General features: G+C 42.9%; 1 protein-coding gene across 1 annotated transcript in view; it reads left to right on the top strand.

Moving 5' to 3' along the window:
• The window catches only part of tnfrsf21 (tumor necrosis factor receptor superfamily, member 21), a 228,138-nt gene that overhangs the window by 86,195 nt on the left and 121,862 nt on the right, over positions 1 to 20,081 (top strand). Inside the window, exon 4 of the mRNA XM_080883525.1 lies at positions 13,117 to 13,382. Within this exon, the coding sequence (XP_080739651.1) occupies positions 13,117 to 13,382 (266 nt within the window). The remainder of the gene's footprint in view (positions 1 to 13,116; positions 13,383 to 20,081) is intronic.

Below are 20,081 nucleotides of genomic sequence, written 5' to 3'. Positions count from 1 at the left end.
ACACGCAGCGGCTTCTCTCTCTCCCAAACAAACTACTTTTTCGTGTTTTTCGTCCTGTAAGTTGCAGTGTTTTTGTAAGTCTTTGTCGCGTCTATCTGTGTGCAAGCGAGGATATGCCCGAACACTTCTTCTCGACATCGGCAGAAACAAACTTTTTAAGTTAAACTCTGTGGACATCGAGAAGCTGAAAGATCTGGGTCTGCTCCGAAGGCCTACTCAATCACCGACCCCCACTCCTGCACTTCGCCCACAATGGATGCGCCTCAAGCGGTGTGAGAGGAAGCAGAAGAGGGGTAAGCGCGGTGGCATCCGAGCTAGGCTAGCGGCTAGCCCACACAAACCCGCCATCCCCTCTATCGTTTTGGCCAACGTACGCTCGCTAGAAAATAAACTGGACGACATCCGACTGCTACGTTCATCTCAAAGGAACGTAAAGGACTGCTGTGCTTTTGTGTTCACGGAAACATGGCTTAGCGACAGTGTCCCGGACCGCGCCATTCAGCTCGACCAGCTAACATGCTACCGTGCTGACAGAGTCATCGTCGCGGGAGGTAAGACCCGCGGGGGAGGACTTTGTGTTTACATCAATGATGCCTGGTGTCGCGATGCTGCTGCGGTCTGCAAACACTGCTCACCAGTGCTGGAGTTTATGGTTATTAAGTGCCGGCCATTCTATCTACCGAGGGAATATACAGCCATACTACTGTGCGCTGTGTACATCCCTCCCTCCTCCAATGTCAACAACAGGAGTGAGGCACTGAATGAACTGTACCAGCACATCAGTGAGCAACAGACAGCCCATCCTGATGCTTTTCTCATCCTGGCTGGGGATTTCAATCATGCAGACTTAAAGTGCGTGTTTCCAAAAATACAACAACACATATACTTTCCAACAAGGGGAAATAACACACTGGACTTTGTTTACACCACCCAGAGAGGAGCCTACAAAGCTTTTCCCCTCCCCCACCTCGGCGCCTCAGACCATATCACTGTCATGCTAATGCCTGCTTACAGACCGCTCGTTAAAACCACCAAACCGGTTCGTAAGCGGATACAAGTGTGGCCAGAAGGGTCTTCAGAGGCTTTACAGGACTGCTTTAACACCACAGACTGGGACATGTTTAAGCAGGCTGCCACCTATAACAACACCACTGACCTCCAGGAGTACGCAGAGACTGTTACTGCCTACATCAACAAGTGTATTGAGGATGTAACAGTCACGAAAACCATAACTGTCCGGGCAAATCAAAAACCATGGATGACAGGAGAGGTCTACAGGCTGCTGAAAGCTCGGAATGTTGCCTTCAGAGATGGAGACGAGGCGAGCCTGAGGACAGCTAGGGCCAACCTTTCCCGTGGCATCAGAGAGGCTAAGAGACAGTACTCCAGGAAAATATCTCATCACTTCAAAGACAGCAGAGACTCACGGAGCCTGTGGCGGGGCATTCAGACCATCACAGATTACAAGCCCCCACCACAGACCTGTGATAGCACTATCCCCCTGCTGAACGAGCTGAATACTTTCTTTGCTCGCTTTGAAGTCCAAAACAACACCACTGCACAGAAGACCCCACCCCCTCCTGGTGACCAGGTGATGACTCTGTCCCCGGACAGCGTGAGGAGATCCCTCAGCAGGATCAATGCACGAAAAGCTCCGGGTCCTGACAACATTCCTGGTCGTGTACTGAGAGACTGTGCAGTGGAACTCACTGATGTCTTCACAGACATCTTCAACATATCACTCATCCAGGCTGTCGTCCCCACATGTTTTAAAGCCACCACAATCATTCCGGTTCCAAAAAAGTCATCTCCCTCCTGCTTTAATGACTACCGTCCTGTTGCACTTACTCCCATCCTGATGAAGTGCTTCGAACGACTAGTCATGAAACACATCAAGACTGTCCTGCCCCCCTCCCTGGATCCCTTCCAGTTTGCGTATCGGCCCAACCGCTCAACCGATGATGCCATCTCCACTGCACTCCACTCAGCACTCACACACCTGGACAAAAAAGACTCATATGTTCGAATGCTGTTCATAGATTTCAGTTCAGCATTCAACACTATAATCCCCCAACAGCTCACTCAAAAACTGGTCCAGCTGGGGCTCAACACCTCACTGTGCAACTGGCTGTTGGATTTCCTCACCGGAAGACCTCAAGCAGTACGGGTCGGCAGTAATACATCCAGCACCATAATTTTAAACACGGGGGCCCCGCAGGGATGTGTGCTGAGCCCCCTCCTCTTCACTCTGCTGACCCATGACTGCACTCCATCATATAGCTCCAACCTCTTCATCAAGTTTGCGGACGACACAACGGTCGTGGGTCTCATTAGCAACAGGGATGAGACCGACTACAGAAGTGAGGTGAGACGCCTGGCCACGTGGTGTGTTGACAACAATCTCTCTCTGAATGTGGAGAAGACGAAGGAGATTGTTGTGGACTTCAGGAGAATGCACACCCAACATGCTCCTCTGACCATTGACGGAGCGTCTGTGGAGAGAGTGAGCAGCACCAAGTTCTTGGGTGTGCACATCACAGAGGATCTCTCCTGGACGTACAACACCACAGCACTGGCCAAGAAATCACAGCAGCGTCTCTTCTTTCTCCGCAAACTAAGAAGAGCAGGAGCACCAGCCCCCATCATGTACACTTTCTACAGAGGCACCATCGAGAGCATCCTGTCGAGCTGCATCACTGTGTGGTTTGGAGCCTGCAATGCGTCCTGTCATAGAACCCTCCAACGCATAGTGAGAGCTGCAGAGAGGATCATTGGTGTCTCTCTCCCCTCCCTCCAGGACATTTACAGCACCCGTCTCACTAAAAAAGCCCTTTGCATAGCGGCTGATCCCACGCACCCAATGCAAAGCTTCTTCAAGCTGCTGCCGTCAGGGAGGAGACTGCGGAGTCTCCAGGCCAGGACCAGCAGACTGAAGGACAGCTTCATCCATCAGGCTGTCAGGAAGCTTAACTCCCTCCCGATTCTGCCCCCTCTCCCCTCTTCTCCTCCATGGTCTCACTGAACTCTGTCACACACACACACACACACACACTCTGACTCACTCACTGGCCTGCACCAGTTACCAGTCACTTTGTGGAGCATTGGACTGCCACTACCTCATAAGACTTTGTTGTTATACTATCTCTTACTGTACATTACTAAATCTCCATTTGCACTATTTGCCTATTTGCACTACTCTGCCTGGTTTACACTCAATGTCATTTACCCTTACCTGAATACTGTATATTGTATATTGTATAGCTTTCTTGTTCATTTGTATTGTATTTATTTAAATTTTTACTTTTTAATTATTTTATTTGCATTTTTTAATCATTCTCTTATATTTAAATGTTCATTGCTATTTCATCTAGGGTTTGAGAGTAACGAAATTTCTATTCTCTGTATGTCCTGTACATGTGGCAGAATTGACAAATAAAGTTGACTTTGACTTTGACTTTTGACTAAACTCCAACATCTTCATAAGGCTAGGGAGGATGCCTACAGAAGTGGTAATGGGGCCCTGTACAAGCAGGCCAGGAACACACTGATCAAGGAGATTGTTGTGGAAAATTTAACAATAACCTGCAACACACCCAGTGAGCTTGATTTGAAGTGGGTTTAATAAACACATTCCAATGTGGAGAGAGCATCCCAGTGAAACCCTAGGACCATCTCTGAATTTTGGCCACCGCCCTTACATCTTAAATACAGAGACACAGACAAAGAACATTCCACAAACTCTTATATGTTGGCCCCTCTTCATAGAGAGAATTATGACCTTGTTTTCTGCTTGGCCATTACCTAAGGATTTACATCCCTGATAAGGAGGAGTCCCACTATCTGTTCAACGTCTCCCATTACAATGGCCTCACTGTGTTAACATTTCACATGCATGCAAGCTGGTGACAGGAGTGCTCTTACTATAGTAAAGTGAGAAAGTGATATTACTATAACTAATGTGATATGATTAAATATGTGATTAATACATGAGAAAAGAAATCTGCCACCACAAAATCAAAGTAGCTAAAAGGATCTACTCCCAGAAGCTCAATGAACAGCTCTCAGCCACCGACCCTGCATCAGTGTGGTAGGGCCTGCGGGAAATCACCAGCTACAGACGCCCCCCACCCACTGTTGAAGCAAACAAAGACCTGGCCAATGGGTTAAATATATTCTACTGCAGAAGAATATATTGGCCACCTCTCCCCCCTCACCCTCCTCAATCCAGACTCAACAAGCTGCTTCAAACGCTCCACCATCATCCCGGTCCCCAAGAAACCCACCATTACAGGACTGAAAGATTACAGACCTGTTGTCTTGACGTCTGTGGTCATGAAATCCTTTGAACGACTGGTGTTAGCTCATTTGAAGGACACCAGTTGGACCCCCTGCAGTTTGCCTACCGGGAAAACAGTGAACATGGGGCTGCATTACATCCTGCACCAATGTGCCTGAACTTTTCTCCTCCAAACTCTCCCAGCTCAGCATGTCACCAGCTACCTGTCAGTGGATCACCAGCTTCCTGACAGACAGGAGGCTGTCAGGAGTGAGGCTGGGGGAGATCACCTCTAAAACTCAGTCCCTCAGTATTAGTGCCCCTCAAGGTTGTGTCCTCTCACCACTGTTGTTCTCCCTCTACACTAAAGACTGCACCTCCAAGAACTCGGCTGTTAAACTCCTAAAGTTTGCAGATGACACCACCATCATTGGCCTCATTCAGGATGGTGATGAGCCTGCATACCGGCAGGAAGTTGAGCGGCTGGTAATCTGGTGCAGTCAGCACAATGTGGAGCTGAACAAGCTTAAGACTGTACCCATATGGAAAAGATATATACAGTGGGGCAAAAAAGTATTTAGTCAGCCACCGATTGTGCAAGTTCCCCCACCTAAAATGATGACAGAGGTCAGTAATTTGCACCAGAGGTACACTTCAACTGTGAGTAACAGAATGTGAAAAAAAAATCCATGAATCCACATGGTAGGATTTGTAAAGAATTTATTCGTAAATCAGGGTGGAAAATAAGTATTTGGCCAATAACAAAAATACAACTCAATACTTTGTAACATAACCTTTGTTGGCAATAACAGAGGTCAAACGTTTACTATAGGTCTTTACCAGGTTTGCACACACAGTAGCTGGTATTTTGGCCCATTCCTCCATGCAGATCTTCTCGAGAGCAGTGATGTTTTGGGGCTGTCGCCGAGCAACACGGACTTTCAACTCCCGCCAAAGATTTTCTATGGGGTTGAGGTCTGGAGACTGGCTAGGCCACTCCAGGACTTTCAAATGCTTCTTACGGAGCCACTCCTTTGTTGCCCAGGTGGTGTGTTTTGGATCATTGTCATGTTGGAAGACCCAGCCTCGTTTCATCTTCAAAGTTCTCACTGATGGAAGGAGGTTTTGGCTCAAAATCTCACGATACATGGCCCCATTCATTCTGTCCTTAACACGGATCAGTCGTCCTGTCCCCTTGGCAGAAAAAAAGCCCCATAGCATGATGTTTCCACCCCCATGCTTCACAGTAGGTATGGTGTTCTTGGGATGCAACTCAGTATTCTTCTTCCTCCAAACACGACGAGTTGAGTTTATACCAAAAAGTTCTACATTGGTTTCACCTGACCACATGACATTCTCCCAATCCTCTGCTGTATCATCCATGTGCTCTCTGGCAAACTTCAGATGGGCCTGGACATGCACTGGCTTCAGCAGCGGAACACGTCTGGCACTGCGGGATTTGATTCCCTGCCGTTGTAGTGTGTTACTGATGGTGACCTTTGTTACTTTGGTCCCAGCTCTCTGCAGGTCATTCACCAGGTCCCCCCGTGTGGTTCTGGGATCTTTGCTCACCGTTCTCATGATCATTTTGACCCCACGGGATGAGATCTTACGTGGAGCCCCAGATCGAGGGAGATTATCAGTGGTCTTGTATGTCTTCCATTTTCTGATGATTGCTCCCACAGTTGATTTTTTCACACCAAGCTGCTTGCCTATTGTAGATTCACTCTTCCCAGTCTGGTGCAGGTCTACAATACTTTTCCTGGTGTCCTTCGAAAGCTCTTTGGTCTTGGCCATGGCGGAGTTTGGAGTCTGACTGTTTGAGGGTGTGGACAAGTGTCTTTTATACAGATGATGAGTTCAAACAGGTGCCATTCATACAGGTAACGAGTGGGGGACAGAAAAGCTTCTTACAGAAGACGTTACAGGTCTGTGAGAGCCAGAGATTTTCCTTGTTTGAGGTGACCAAATATTTATTTTCCACCCTAATTTACGAATAAATTCTTTACAAATCCTACCATGTGAATTCATGGATTTTTTTTCACATTCTGTCTCTCACAGTTGAAGTGTACCTCTGGTGCAAATTACTGACCTCTGCCATCATTTTAGGTGGGGAAACTTGCACAATCGGTGGCTGACTAAATACTTTTTTGCCCCACTGTATAAATCTTATAAAGTTTGTATCTATCTTGTGTGAAACTTGTATGAAAAGCATACAAGAGTGAAAACAGATATAAGATCCCTTGAAAAATTATATAATCAAACTTGTATGTTTTGGATACTTACTAAAACAATATATGAAAGTAATGAGAAAGTGGCCACTTTCATGAGTAAATCATATAAGTTTTTACTATATCTTTTCCATATGGGTAGAGATGACAGTAGACTACAGGAGACATCCCTCAACAATGCTCTCCCTCACTATATCAGACAGCCCGGTGTCGACTGTGGAGATCTTCAAGTTCCTGGGTACCACCATCTCCCAGGACCTGAAGTGGGAGACCAACATCAACTCCATCCTCAAAAAGACCCAGCAGAGGATGTACTTCCTGAGACAACTGGGGAAGTACAGTCTTCCACAGGAGCTGCTAGTCTTCTAGTTCTACACTACAGTCATTGAGTCTGTCCTGTCCTCCTCCATCGCAGTCTGGTATGGAGCAACCACTAAACAGGACAATCGCAGACTGCAGTGGATTGTACGGGCAGCAGAAATGTTCATCGGGGCCCCCTGCCCTCCATCCAGGACCCGTACCTCTCAAGAACCAGGAAATGCGCAGGGAAAATCTTCACAGACCCCTCACATCCTGGACACAGACTTTTTGACCTGCTGCCCTCTGGCAGACGGTATAGAAGCCTGCAGACCAGGACCACCCGACATGGGCACAGTTTCTTTCCTCTCGCCATTTCCCTCCTAAACAGTTGAACTGTCACACTGCTCCCACTGCCAGACTGCAACTGCACCTTATGGACATTCTGTGGTATTCATTTCACATTTAACTAGGTTGTAACTGGAAGGTGTGACATTAAAACTACATCTGGTAAAAACCTGTACAAGTGCACACACACAGACACAAAACAAACACACATGTCAAACAAAACAAGGGAGTTACTGTATATTTACCCTACAAACAGATGAAGCAGTGTTTAAGTTTCACTGAAAAGTCACATAAGAGTCAGTGAAAGTAGAGCAGAGAGAGTCTGAAGAGGCAGCAGTGTGTGTCTGAAGGAGATTGTGAAGTACAATGTGACGCCTAAGGCTATTTGAGAGAATTTACTGATACACACTTATGATTCATGGGAGATTGCTTCAGGAATGACAGCTGTCAGTGCAGCTGTGACTGGTTGATGTATTAGTTGGTATTCATTGATGACTAAATCTGTCACAGCCATTTCTGTGTCTCTAAAAACTACAGCTGTTATAGGCTGACGAATCAGCACCCATAAATGCAGAGTTTAAACGATTCTATGAGATTTCTATAAAACTGAGCAAGGGGCTGACAGTACTGCTGCAAAGAGATTCGTCGCATTAAAACATCTAAAAAAACACAACAGCCTTACTAAATGCCGAGTAACCCTTCCCAAATCACATAATGAGGACAAAGAACTGCTTGATGCAGATATATCTGAGATGGAGGTACTCTGCGTCAACTGTTTACAAAATAATAAGACCCCTGGACCAGACGGATTCTTAGTCGATTATTATAAGGTTTTCTCAAATAAATTACTGACCCCAGTCACGAATATGATTATAGAAGCTTTAGAAAATAATAAATTACCAGACTGATTGTGTCATGACCCTGTGCCTTCTCGGCTGACTCTGTATGGCTACAAGTGTTTTTGTTGTGCTGCGTCTCTCTCTCTCCCCTCCTGCGCACTGCGCTTTACCGGGGCGGAGTCATGACGGCTCCAGCCCCTAGCTCGGACACCTGCAAACAATCGTCTCATCTCATTCACTTCTTAAGGCGGCTGCTGAGAGTGCTTCTTCACTGGATTATTGTGTAACACTCATTTCTCGCCAGCCTGAGGACCACCGTTTGGTGAGCTAAAAGCCGGAGTCCGAGCTACCTGAGCTTCAGTGAAGGATTGTGTACATAGCCCGCCCCCTTGCCGTGCCTGTGTTCCCCGGAGACCCTCTTCCTGTGCCCCCTCACCTGTATATATCCGCACCTGGTGTCTGTGTGTAAATAAATTGTGAACTTAAGTGACAGTCTGCCTCCGAGTCTCTCCTGAGCCTGACAGATTGGAAATCACAACATTGGATTGGAAGACATGCCTAAGATAATACACACTGACCAAACAGGCTTCATGAAAAACAGGCATGGAGCAGATAATGTACGACGTTTGCGCCATATATTGAATACTGCTCAAAAAAATCAAAACCCCCTGCTAATAATTTCTATGGATGCAAATAAAGCATTTGACAGGATTGAGCCAAACTTTCTATTTCAAATGTTGGAGGCTATGGGCTTTGGAGAGAAGTTTACCCGGTATAATATCTGCCATGTTCCTGAGTCTGACGACTCAGTGTTTTGTGTTTCCTTATATTATTCTATGTTCTTGCTTATTCTGGTTATGTCTTTTGTTAAGGTTTGCCATTTGTTAGGTTTCTGTTCTGTGCCTGCCTGCTCCCACTGCTGTGTTCCCTCTGTCTGTGCATGGTGTCACAGTGTCTGCTTGTGAATCTGTCTGTTAAGTTCAGTGTCTTGTCTGGTTCTGTGTCTGTGAGTTTCCTGTTTTATTCTGAAGGTCTCTATCTCGTGTGAGTGTTCTCAGCCTTACGTCTGTGTCTCGTCAGCCTTGATTTCTCCCAGGTGTGTTCTCCTCCTGTCTCCCATCCCACGATTACGCCTGTGAGTATTTAAGCCCTGTGTGTTCTCCTGCCTGTTGCTGGTTTGTCTGCGTTATCTCCCTCCGTCACTTCCCTGCTTCATTCTGTGTTGCTTCCCCAAGTCTACCTCTGTTATCTCTGTTCTGGTTTCAGGTTAGTTTTGTTAGTTTTCCCAGTTTAGGTTCTCTTAGGTTTTGTTTTGTGCCTGCTATATTCCAGTTTGTATGTCCATCCTTTTTAACAAAGCTCACTCGCATCTGAAGCTGCCTGCATCTTGGGTCATCTATTAAAACTCACACGGCTTGCCCTGCTAGCCGTGACAATATCATAACAAATAATGTGATGTCAGGCACTTTTTTTTTCTTTTTTTTTTGCCTGTCCCATTTGGATCTTTAGCCATCAAAATTGTTGTCTGTAGGCCAAGAAAGATGCCAAGCGGATTTACTTTACCAATTGGATCATCATGGCCTTGCCATATTGGTCCATTTGATTGACCTTTATTATAATTATGTATTTATCTGATTGGATTTTCGGTTGTTACAGACGTCCCGTCAAACAGACATGACTGGGGGATAGGACAGGGAGAAAGAATGACAGAAAGAGAGGGAGAGAACGAAAAATAGAGGGGAGAAGAAATGGCGAGTAAAGGGGGAAGAAAAAGAAAAAAACAAACAAAACACCTGGATCACCTGTATTGAGATAAGAAAAAACAGAAGAGAAAACAAACAAAAAAGAGCAACATAATAAATACAACACCATCACAATCACAAAACTAGCTAACAGTAGATACTGAATATTACATGTTATTATACATGTGATCGACAGCGCACAATGTGCTTTGAGGTAGCAGCCAAGACAGGTGTAGTTTGTGTCTTTGAACACCCGTGTGTACACCTCGGGTGTGCACACAGGTGCACACCTGTGTGGATCAGCACGCTTGTATTCAAAAGGTTTCTCCATGTAACAATCTGCTAGGAAGTGTGGGAAGCCATAGCCCCGTCCCCCAGGGCATGAAGCAGGTATGGAGGAGATCATTCCCAGACATCTAGAGGCCCCAGAATACGAGGACCCAAGGAGGATCAGCAGGGGGTCAACCGAACCACCCTCTTAGGAAGAGCTGAGGAGAGCCCTGAATGAGAGGTCACCCAGCAGCCACAGAGCAGAGGCCAGAGGGGGTTGCAGTGACGTGCCTGCGGGCTCTGCCGGCAGACAGCTGTCAGGGTTCTAGACTAACTTTTTGACATGGGCGCACCGGTATGCCTAACTTCAGAAATGTAGGCATACCGGCACAAAAGTTATGTGCACTCAAATTTTTCAACCGCATCGCTTAACACCGCAGTTTTACATGTGCACTTTCTTTGGGGGGGGGAGTCCATACAGACAATATTCATTTCTAAATTATTAACTAACAAACTTGTGCTTAAAGTGCTTTGTCAATATTGTAGAAAATGTTAAACTTAATCATCATCTTGGCCTCCTCTGACGACCTGTTTGCTGCTGTCTGTTGCTGAAAGGCAGTGGGGAGAGGGGACACTTGGGCAGTGCATTTATTGCATCATATGTGTTTCCTGGATACACTGTGCTTTTTCAGCATTCAAAGATTGATGGCACCGTGTCAGAGCACTGGCTATGAATTTCAGGCAGATCAGGCCTTAACTTAACAAAAAAGTTATCAATAGTTCTTTTCATCTTTTCTTATTACCCGCAGCTACATCCACTTCTCTCAGGCCTAGGCTGCTCAGTAGGGCTGGGTATCATCGCTGATTTCTATAATCCATTCGATTCCGGTTCTCAAAGTCCTGATTTGATTCAATTTAGCCTCAGACAGTCAGAAATATTATAATTCTGATCATTTATCAGTACTGATACACATGAGATTTCATCAGAATTGTGAAAATCACAGCAGATGCCTTTGTGTGAAAGTAACTGAGAATAAAACACAGAAAAACATGAAGGAGATTTTCCTGGTCTGGCTTTTCATAGCAGATAACCTTGGCCTGGTAAATGGTAAATGGCCTGTATTTATATAGCGCTTTACTAGTCCCTAAGGACCCCAAAGCGCTTTACACATCCAGTCATCCACCCATTCACACATACATTCACACACTGGTGATGGCAAGCTACATTGTAGCCACAGCCACCCTGGGGCGCACTGACAGAGGCGAGGCTGCCGGACACTGGCGCCACCGGGCCCTCTGACCACCACCAGTAGGCAACGGGTGAAGTGTCTTGCCCAAGGACACAACGACCAAGACTGTCCAAGCCGGGGCTCGAACCAGCAACCTTCCGATTACAAGGCGAACTCCCAACTCTTGAGCCACGATCGCCCCGTTAAACCTTAAAAATATTCTGCAATATTCTGCAATTTTGCATAATTTTAAGAAGTTTAAATTTCTTCAGTATTGAACAGCGTTCAATAGTGTTGCTGACTTATAAAATAATGATACATTTATTGACTTTCAACAACTAAAAGAAAAATTTAAACTTCCAAGACAAAGTTTCTTCAAAGAGAAATCCAAAGGGGCATTCCCCGAGATACCAAAACAAACCTCTCTTGAAACCCATCTTTGCACCAAACCGTGCAAGTCAATAAAAGGAATAGCATCTTCTATATATGCTATTATCAGTGAAAAGTTACCTGATCACAACAAAGCATCCATAAAAAGAAAATGGGAAACAGACCTGGGCTATGTTTATGAAGAGGTAGAATGGCACCACTTATTGGAACAGGCACAGACCATGTTAATCTCTATAAGACACAGGCAAATGCAATTTAACATATTTCATAGGATATATTACACCCCTTACAGACTACATAAAATTGAGTAATTATTCCCTCCAGATATACATGCTGTGGAATTGCCCAGTGATAGAACAATTTTGGAGACGCGCCATTGTAATAATCTCAAGGGTAATGGGAATCCCAATTGAACTGTACCCAAAACTATGGATTCTAGGTGACACAGCTTCTATTAACGTGAATTACTAGAAGAAATATTTTATTTTACTTGCGAGTACAGCGTTGAAAAGATGTATTCTGCTATATTGGAAATCTGAAAATCCTCCAACACTGAGACACTGGATTAATGAGCTAGTGTCCTCCTTTGACTACGATGACCTGGATGACTGAGAACCTTCACAGACATAGTGTCCTACTGCACACCTGAGAAGATATCGTAGTGTAAAAGGGAAGTATGAAACCTTTGAAAAAATCTGGGGCCCCTTGTTGGCAGTACTACCGTCTCTGGACTTGACAGATTATAGTGGTGACTCAAAATTCTTAATTGCCCCTTGGGGATAAATAAAGTCTTTCTGATCCTGAACCCCCCTGGGTCTGTTTTAAATTGATCCCCGGTTCAGCTTTCCTGGCTTGACTTCCTGATTGATGTGGTTTTACCGTGAAGTGCGTTGATTCCTGAACACAAGAGTTTCTATAAATAAGTGTGAATATAAACTGTCTAGATATAGGAATGTAAGGAGATTGAGAGCCATACAAGGTTAGAGGGATGGGGGGAGGGTGGGAAAAGTTCGTATAATGTGTTCTATACTTTTTGTTTTGCTGATTTTATTTGTTCTCTTTTGTCTTGCATACTGTCTCCTAATTCTTTCTTGTAATTACCAATATTGTTATGTTATTATTATTATTATTATGTTATTACTTTTTGTGTTTGGTTTTCAGATTTTTGGAATTATCCTTGAATGGCATGAAAACAAGAATATACACTTAAGAGTGTTCCTGTAGTCACAATAACTTGCCATGTTGTAGTGAGTTGTAGATATTTGCTTTGTGTCATAATTGTGAGCTTTTTGTTTTTGGTTTTTTTTTTGTTTATTTTTCAAATTTAAAAATGAAAATAAATCTTACGAAAAAAAAAAGATTGGTGATTAGTGCAATCAATTTACCTCTCCCCACTAACTAATAAGGTTTTTCTCTTTGAATAACCCATTAGTTCCTGAACAAATGATCACATGTGTTCTCTAACTGTTTTTTCTCCATCTTTTGGTGTTTTAGGAGTGGATATCCTGAAGCTCGTGGCAGCCCAGGTGGGCACGCAGTGGATCGACATCTATCAGTCGCTGGCTAATGTCACAGAGCGTGAGGTGGCTGCCTTCTCCAACGGCTACTCTTCTGATCATGAGAGGGCGTATGCTGCGCTGCAGCACTGGACGATCCGGGACAGCGATGCCAACCTGGCCAAGCTGATCAACGCCCTGCACCGGCAGCGCCGCATCGATGTGGTGGAAAAGATCCGCTGTGTAATGGAGGACAACCCACAGGTAGGCCTAATTAATGTCGAGGACAGACAGTCTACTGCCCCCCTGCCCTGTTTTCACTGAGGATATCTGTAATGTTGCTGTCTTCACATCTTCACATCCAGAGGTGGGTTGAGTATCCAAAAATTGTACTCAAGTAAAATAAAATAGTAAAATATTATTACTCAAGTAAAAGTGAAAAGTAGTTGTCAAAAAAATTGCCCAAATAAGAGTAAAAAAGTAATTGGTGAAAATGTATTTTTTAAATAAATGCTATCAGACAAACATAAATAAATAAATATACAAATGTTAGTATTTTCAAATAGAATATATGTATATGTACAATTCTAATTTCCAGATTTCAGTTTTTCACAACATAAAGCCTTTTTAACCAATATCTACAGTAAATAATATAAATATATAAACAGTGCAAACCATTTCCAGTGACGAGATATGCTGTAAACTTTATATTCATTTTTGCTCTAAATGGCACAGCAGCCTCAGAGAAAACATTAGAACATAACATGTAACATAAGACTGATATCAAACTAACCAAAGCTAAAAATATATTTAGAGTAAACTTACTGCGACACGTTTCCACAGGTTACATGAGTTGAGTTTTTTCACGCTGAAAAGTCTGTTTGCTTTGGCTCACACTGTAGAAACCAACACTGAAAATATAGCTGTTCTTTTGTACTGCTTTTAAGTGAAACAATCTTTGTATTGTTTTGATACAAAACAATCCAACTCTTCAGTTGGATGGTGTTCATCCAACTGAAGAGGATGAACACCAAGGGTGTTCATCCTCTTCAGTTCTAGCGGAGACAGTTGACTCTGCCATGTTTTCATGTGTTTCTTCTTTCCATGTATCTACACGCTACTTTAAAACACTTGGGCCGCTCTGTCCGCCACAGTTTCAAACTGGTCATGTGACTGCATCTGATTGGTAAAGGAGTTACAAGAAACTCCACTGGCAGAATGATCCATTATTAGCAGTATTATGTAATTGGGGCAGGGATAGCTCAGTAGGTAAAGTGGTCGCTCCATGATCGGAAGGTCGGCGGTTCGAATCCACTTAACGGCTACCCTGAGGTATCCCTGAGCAAGGTACCGTCCCTACACACTGCTCCCCGGGCGCCTGCTTAGTGGGCTCCCTACTGCTTCACTGAGTGAATGGGTCAAATGCAGAGAAAAACAAGTAATTTCCCCATGGGGATCAATAAAGTATCCATTATTATTATTATTATTAATTATTAAACTGATTATTTAAAACAAAGTAATGAGTCAAATTTTGCCAAATATTGCCGAGTAAAAGTACCTCTCCAAAAGTTGAAATTGTTCATCTGGACGTAGCGTTTTGTGGGAGAAACATTTTGTGGGAGAAACGTTTCGTCACTCATCCAAGTGACTTCTTCAGTCTCAGCTGACTGCAGTTTTCCCCAATCTTATAAACAGTTGAGACGCATTTTTTCTAAACACCAGGTCTCTGTGGCTTTTAAACACGCTGCGCCAAAAATTGGTCAACCCCAACGATGGGGTCCCCTGACACAAACAGAGTAACATAGTGTACGCTGTTAAGTGCCAAGAGGATTGCCAGGATTTATACATCGGGGAAACCAAACAACCTCTGGCTAAGAGGATGGCACAACACAGAAGAGCTACCTCGTCAGGCCAGGACTCTGCAGTCTATTTACACCTACAGGCCAGCGGACACTCTTTCAAGGATGAGGATGTACATATCTTGGACAGTGAGGAACGCTGGTTTGAGCGCGGAGTCAAGGAGGCCATTTACGTGAAAAGGGAAAGACCATTTTTGAATCGAGGAGGGGGCCTAAGGGTACATCTTTCGCCATCTTACAATGCTGTGATTGCAGCCATTCCTCAACTCTCTGTGAATGGGACTCATGGCCATTGATCAGTGGTCTTTGATCAGTGGGTTTTGGTCAGTGGTTGTTGATCAATGGTAGAGATGGACCAATCCGATATTACGTATCGGTATCGGTCCGATACTGACCTAAATTACTGGATCAGATATCGGAGAGAAATAAAAAATGTAATCCAATCCATTAAATATCACAAAAGCACCTCACAAAACTTGCGACACGCCGTAACTCGCCTCATAACCTTAGCACGTCGGAGCAGTATGCATCACGTGATAGAGCGGCTGTGGTGTGCGAGACCTGTCGGTGGTCTGGTTCAGCATTTGGAGCCGGCATTTCATCTCCGACAAAGTTATCCCCGAGAGAAGTAAAGCAAGTGTGTAAGTCCATTTCTGAATGTTTGTAAAGCATTCCCACGTTAAGCTTAACAACCGATTTATGGAGCGACTGCGTCTTCTCTGTCCCTCCCTCTCCTGCTGCTACTTCAATCATGAAACTGCTTAATGATCAGCTGATCGGCTTTTCTGTCGCGACTCCGTCTCTCTTGTTTGTTTTAAGCTGTTGTTAGAATTTATTTAATATTACTTTCTACACCAGGATCCTTTTCTACGTAGCTGACGGCTGGTAACTGTGCAGGGGCGGATCTAGCAAAGTTTAGCCAGGGGGGCAGGTAAGGCATTAACAGGGAAAAGGGGGGCACAAAGAAATACTTTTCTTTCTTATTCTCATTTAAAAAGTCTAGCTTTTATTAAATAATTATCTGACACCCAAAGTTTTAATTTGATCTAAAATGAATAGAAGTCCATTACTGTATATAGTAACTATTATGTCTAATATATACCCTAGTAAGCTATAGTACTTTTTCCTTTGGGAAGGCACCATCTGTGCAGTCTGCAGTTCTGTTAAAGAAAGATGTTGAATCTATTTAATATTTCTTGAAAAATAATTGATTTCTGTGTATTTTCTTTTCACACTGCATCAAATTAAGGTTGATTATGTCGATTAAGCATCATGAGGTGGCGCGTGAGGAGTGGTTCCCTATTTTTTATTTTTTATTTTTTTTGCTGGAAGTTAGGTTGCTTAATATTTACGCTAAGTACTCTTTAAAATACCAGAATAGGGAGGATGGTGTAGGTTTATGTTTATTAGATTGATCAGTATTGCTGAACTATGAAATTTTTTTTTTTGCATACAGGTATAACAGAATAGCTTTAGTGTTGTTGTTTTTTAAACTTGAGTATGAACTTATACAAAATGCAGCAAGATATTTAAAAAACAGTTTTATTGATTAAAAAACACTATATCGGATTCATATCGGTATCGGCAGATATCCAAATTTATGATATCGGTATCGGACATAAAAAAGTGGTATCGTGCCATCTCTATGGTCATGAGAATTTGCATAATTAAGATTAAGGAACTGACCTCCCAGCTCATTGTTCCTTCTCTGGGCTTGTTTCAGTCATTATGCAAATGTACTGTTTATAAGATTGGGGAAAACTGCAGTCAGCTGAGACTGAAGAAGTTATTGGGATGAGTGAGAAAACGTTTCTCCCACAAAACGCTACGTCCAGATGAACAGAATCAACTTTTGGAGATATACTTTAAAAATAAATGTTTTTCAAAAACTTACTCAAGTAAATGTAACGGAGTAAATGTAACTCATTACTACCCACCTCTGTTCACATCACATCGTCAGCTCTGTTCTCTGAATGTCTCTTCTACTGACAGCTAATTTTGGAGAACATCTTTCCAATATGTCCCTCTGAAGCTGATCCCTCTGGGTTACTTCACTTGGACAGATAGAGTTGACATCTAAAAAGCTTTGGATGAGATTTTAGTCTCTTTGAGGGCAAGATGAACACTGTGTAAACTACAGAGTAGGCAGCAGTTCATTGGAGCTTTTCAGTTATTTATTCTTTTTTGGTGACATTTGTAGCCTGTGTCTAAAATACATGACAGTACTTAGTATTTAAAGTCGGATGCTGTATTATGTGATTCAAAACATGTTAGATGTTATTTATCAGAGTATTTACAAAGCTTTGAAAGAATAGCCTGCTAGCGTGCTGTAGCTTAGACATCATCTGGGGTACATTTGGCTTTGAGAAAAATGTTTCTTCAGTGATGTGTTGAACATCTTATGTTATCCAAGCACCTAGTGTTGCATCTTCCTTTGCACCGTTGCTGTTTGGAGAGGATAGTGAAAAGGTCTTGAGACATGCCTTTTTTATGTTTATTAAAGTTCTATAAGTATGTATTTCTTTATATTTTGTTAGGAAAATGGATAATAAATCATTAATCTTTCCAAGCCTTTGGTTTGCTACAAACACTCTCTGCGTTAATGATCTTTGGTTATATACCAGAATACTACTGCATTTGTATGTTAATAATATCTAAGCACGGTGGCACAGCAAGAAGGTCCTGAGCTGTGATACACTTCTAGCCAATCATTTTACGTTTCTGAGGATAGTAGGCGGGTCCAGGTACGTACGTTCTTTTAGAGCAGAGCTACAGATTAAAAATGCCCTAGGCGAAGCGGTCAAAAGTCTGGCTGTACTTCACAGCAAAATATGCAAACTCAGCAGCCTGCAACAAGTGCTTTAAGCTGATACTGTGATACTGTCAAAGGAGGTAACACCTCAAATCCGATGAAACACCTGGCGACGCATAGCGTTTGTTTTTTTTAAAGCCAAGAAATGCGCTGTATTTGATAGCTTGCTGCGAGACCTCACACAGAGTGCATCTACTGCGGGTGTGGTGCCTGTTATCAGACGCGGAGTTAGCAACATCCCCAAAAACACGAAGAGGAGAGTCCTGACCCCTAGCCTTGCCAGTGTAGCAGAAATGATGATGGATGATGATGGCAGCAGCAACCGTTCTTCTCTGCGTGAGTAGCGTGAGGCTAACCACGTTATTACATTAATGCATGTAAGGTGAACTAGCAAACATCATCATCATAGCTACATGCGGCTGTCTTCTTGTTTGATGGCAGATGCTCCCTTCACCCTGGCCAAAAAGGCTAAAATGACCAAAGAAAAAGAGGGAAACAGTTAAACGAGAGGTTTTTGGATAAAGTTTGTGTTTTTTCCATTGTTTAAGCACTGCTTCCAGCCAAGAGTGATACCATATATGCCCCATAGCTGCAGAAAAGGCTAACATTGTTATCTTTTTACAAAAACCAGCTGAACATGAGGTTTTTGGACCAATTTTGTGTTCTCCATTCTTTAAGCACCGGTTTGAGCACCGTTTGAGCACCGGCACCGTTTCAAAAGTACCGATTTGGCACCGGTATCGGATAAAACCTAAACGATACCCATCCCTAATGATTACACAGATATTTAAATTTGGGCACCAACATATAATGACACAAACACATTTTTCCCATCTTCAGATGAGTATATTTTATTTTTGTGATCCTCACCTGCAGATTTTCTCTCAAAAGAAGGCAGAGTTCAAGAGACAAAACAACGTGGTTGTCAAAGTTGTGAAGCCCATCTGTCCACTCCTGGTATCTGTAGACCATCTGGCACTGAGGACACAATCTATGGTGTGTTGAAACATCTGTTAAAGACAAATCACATTAATGTCATGTAACAGGGCAGCCCTTAGTGGCTGGAAACACAGTGAGACAGACCAAGGCAAGTGTAGTGGAACAAAGTATTTATTTGCTATATGGCTCTCCTTAAAACAATTAACTTGTCGAGCTTCTTCACAGCACAAAAATCCATCCTCTAATGACAACTGGCAGCCTTAAATATGTTCAGCTGTCACAGACTTAACCATTATTCCACTCTCAGGTAAATTCTTAAATCCCAACCTTCCACCACAGTATACAATATATCAATAAGAATAAATAAATACATAAATACATTTTCACATTTACATATTAATAAATACTTCACACTTTAATGTTACACCAAACCCAATATTATAAAAACCCAGAAACCCAAGCACAAAAAGATTCACCACACTCTCTTTACCAATGGTCTCTCCCGGAACCTTTAAATGGTGTCTGGACCCCCGGGGAAACATTTGCCCAAACACCTTGAAGAGGACACAGGCAAGAAAGGTGAGTAATCATTAACTTACAAACACTTATTTGCACCACTTTTATTCCTAGATTTCACACACACATGCATTAGTTTTCCTTATTGGTAAACCTTAATCACAATCTCAATCACCATTCTTCTCTCCTGACAGACAACCACCACATTCCTTGATGAGGAGCAGCTGTGCAGGATCTGAAACAAGGCTACCAACTGATTTTAAAATTCCCAATAAATAGTCAATAAATATTTAAACTTCTTGTGTGCAAATCCATGCTTAAAGTGCAATGCTCATAAAGTACTTGATAAGGTGCTTTTAATAAAGTGAAAGGTGTGCTCTAAAGTGCTATACAGACAATACAATATAAATAAATGCAGTAAGGGAGTCCTCTTCCTTTTTTTTTTTTTTTTTTTTTTTTTTTTTAAATGACATCAGAAACAGCAGTATGCGACATTACGTGATGGCAGATCTTCAGTTCATCCTTTGTCATTTTTTTTTTTTTTTTTTTTTAATAAATAGGACAGGGGGAATGAATGAGAGAAAGAGGGGGAGAGAAAGAAAGAAAACCAAAGGGGAGAAGAGACGGTGAGAAGAGGGGGGAAGAGAGAGGAAAAAAAAAAAAGAACTCCTGGGTCACCTGTATGGAGAGAAAAAAAAAACAAACAAACAAAAAAAAACAAACAGAGGAGACAGCAAACAACAAAGAGCAACATAATAATAGAGAAAACAAAGCACCATCACAATAAACTAGCTAGTCATAGATATCAATATTTACTAAATAATAAACGATATTGTG

This window comes from Rhamphochromis sp. 'chilingali' (genome assembly GCF_963969265.1).
Source record: "Rhamphochromis sp. 'chilingali' genome assembly, chromosome: 5".
NCBI lineage: Eukaryota > Metazoa > Chordata > Actinopteri > Cichliformes > Cichlidae > Rhamphochromis > Rhamphochromis sp. 'chilingali'.
The sequence above is the reverse complement of the archived record's forward strand: the minus strand, read 5'-3'. Positions and strand labels throughout refer to the sequence as shown.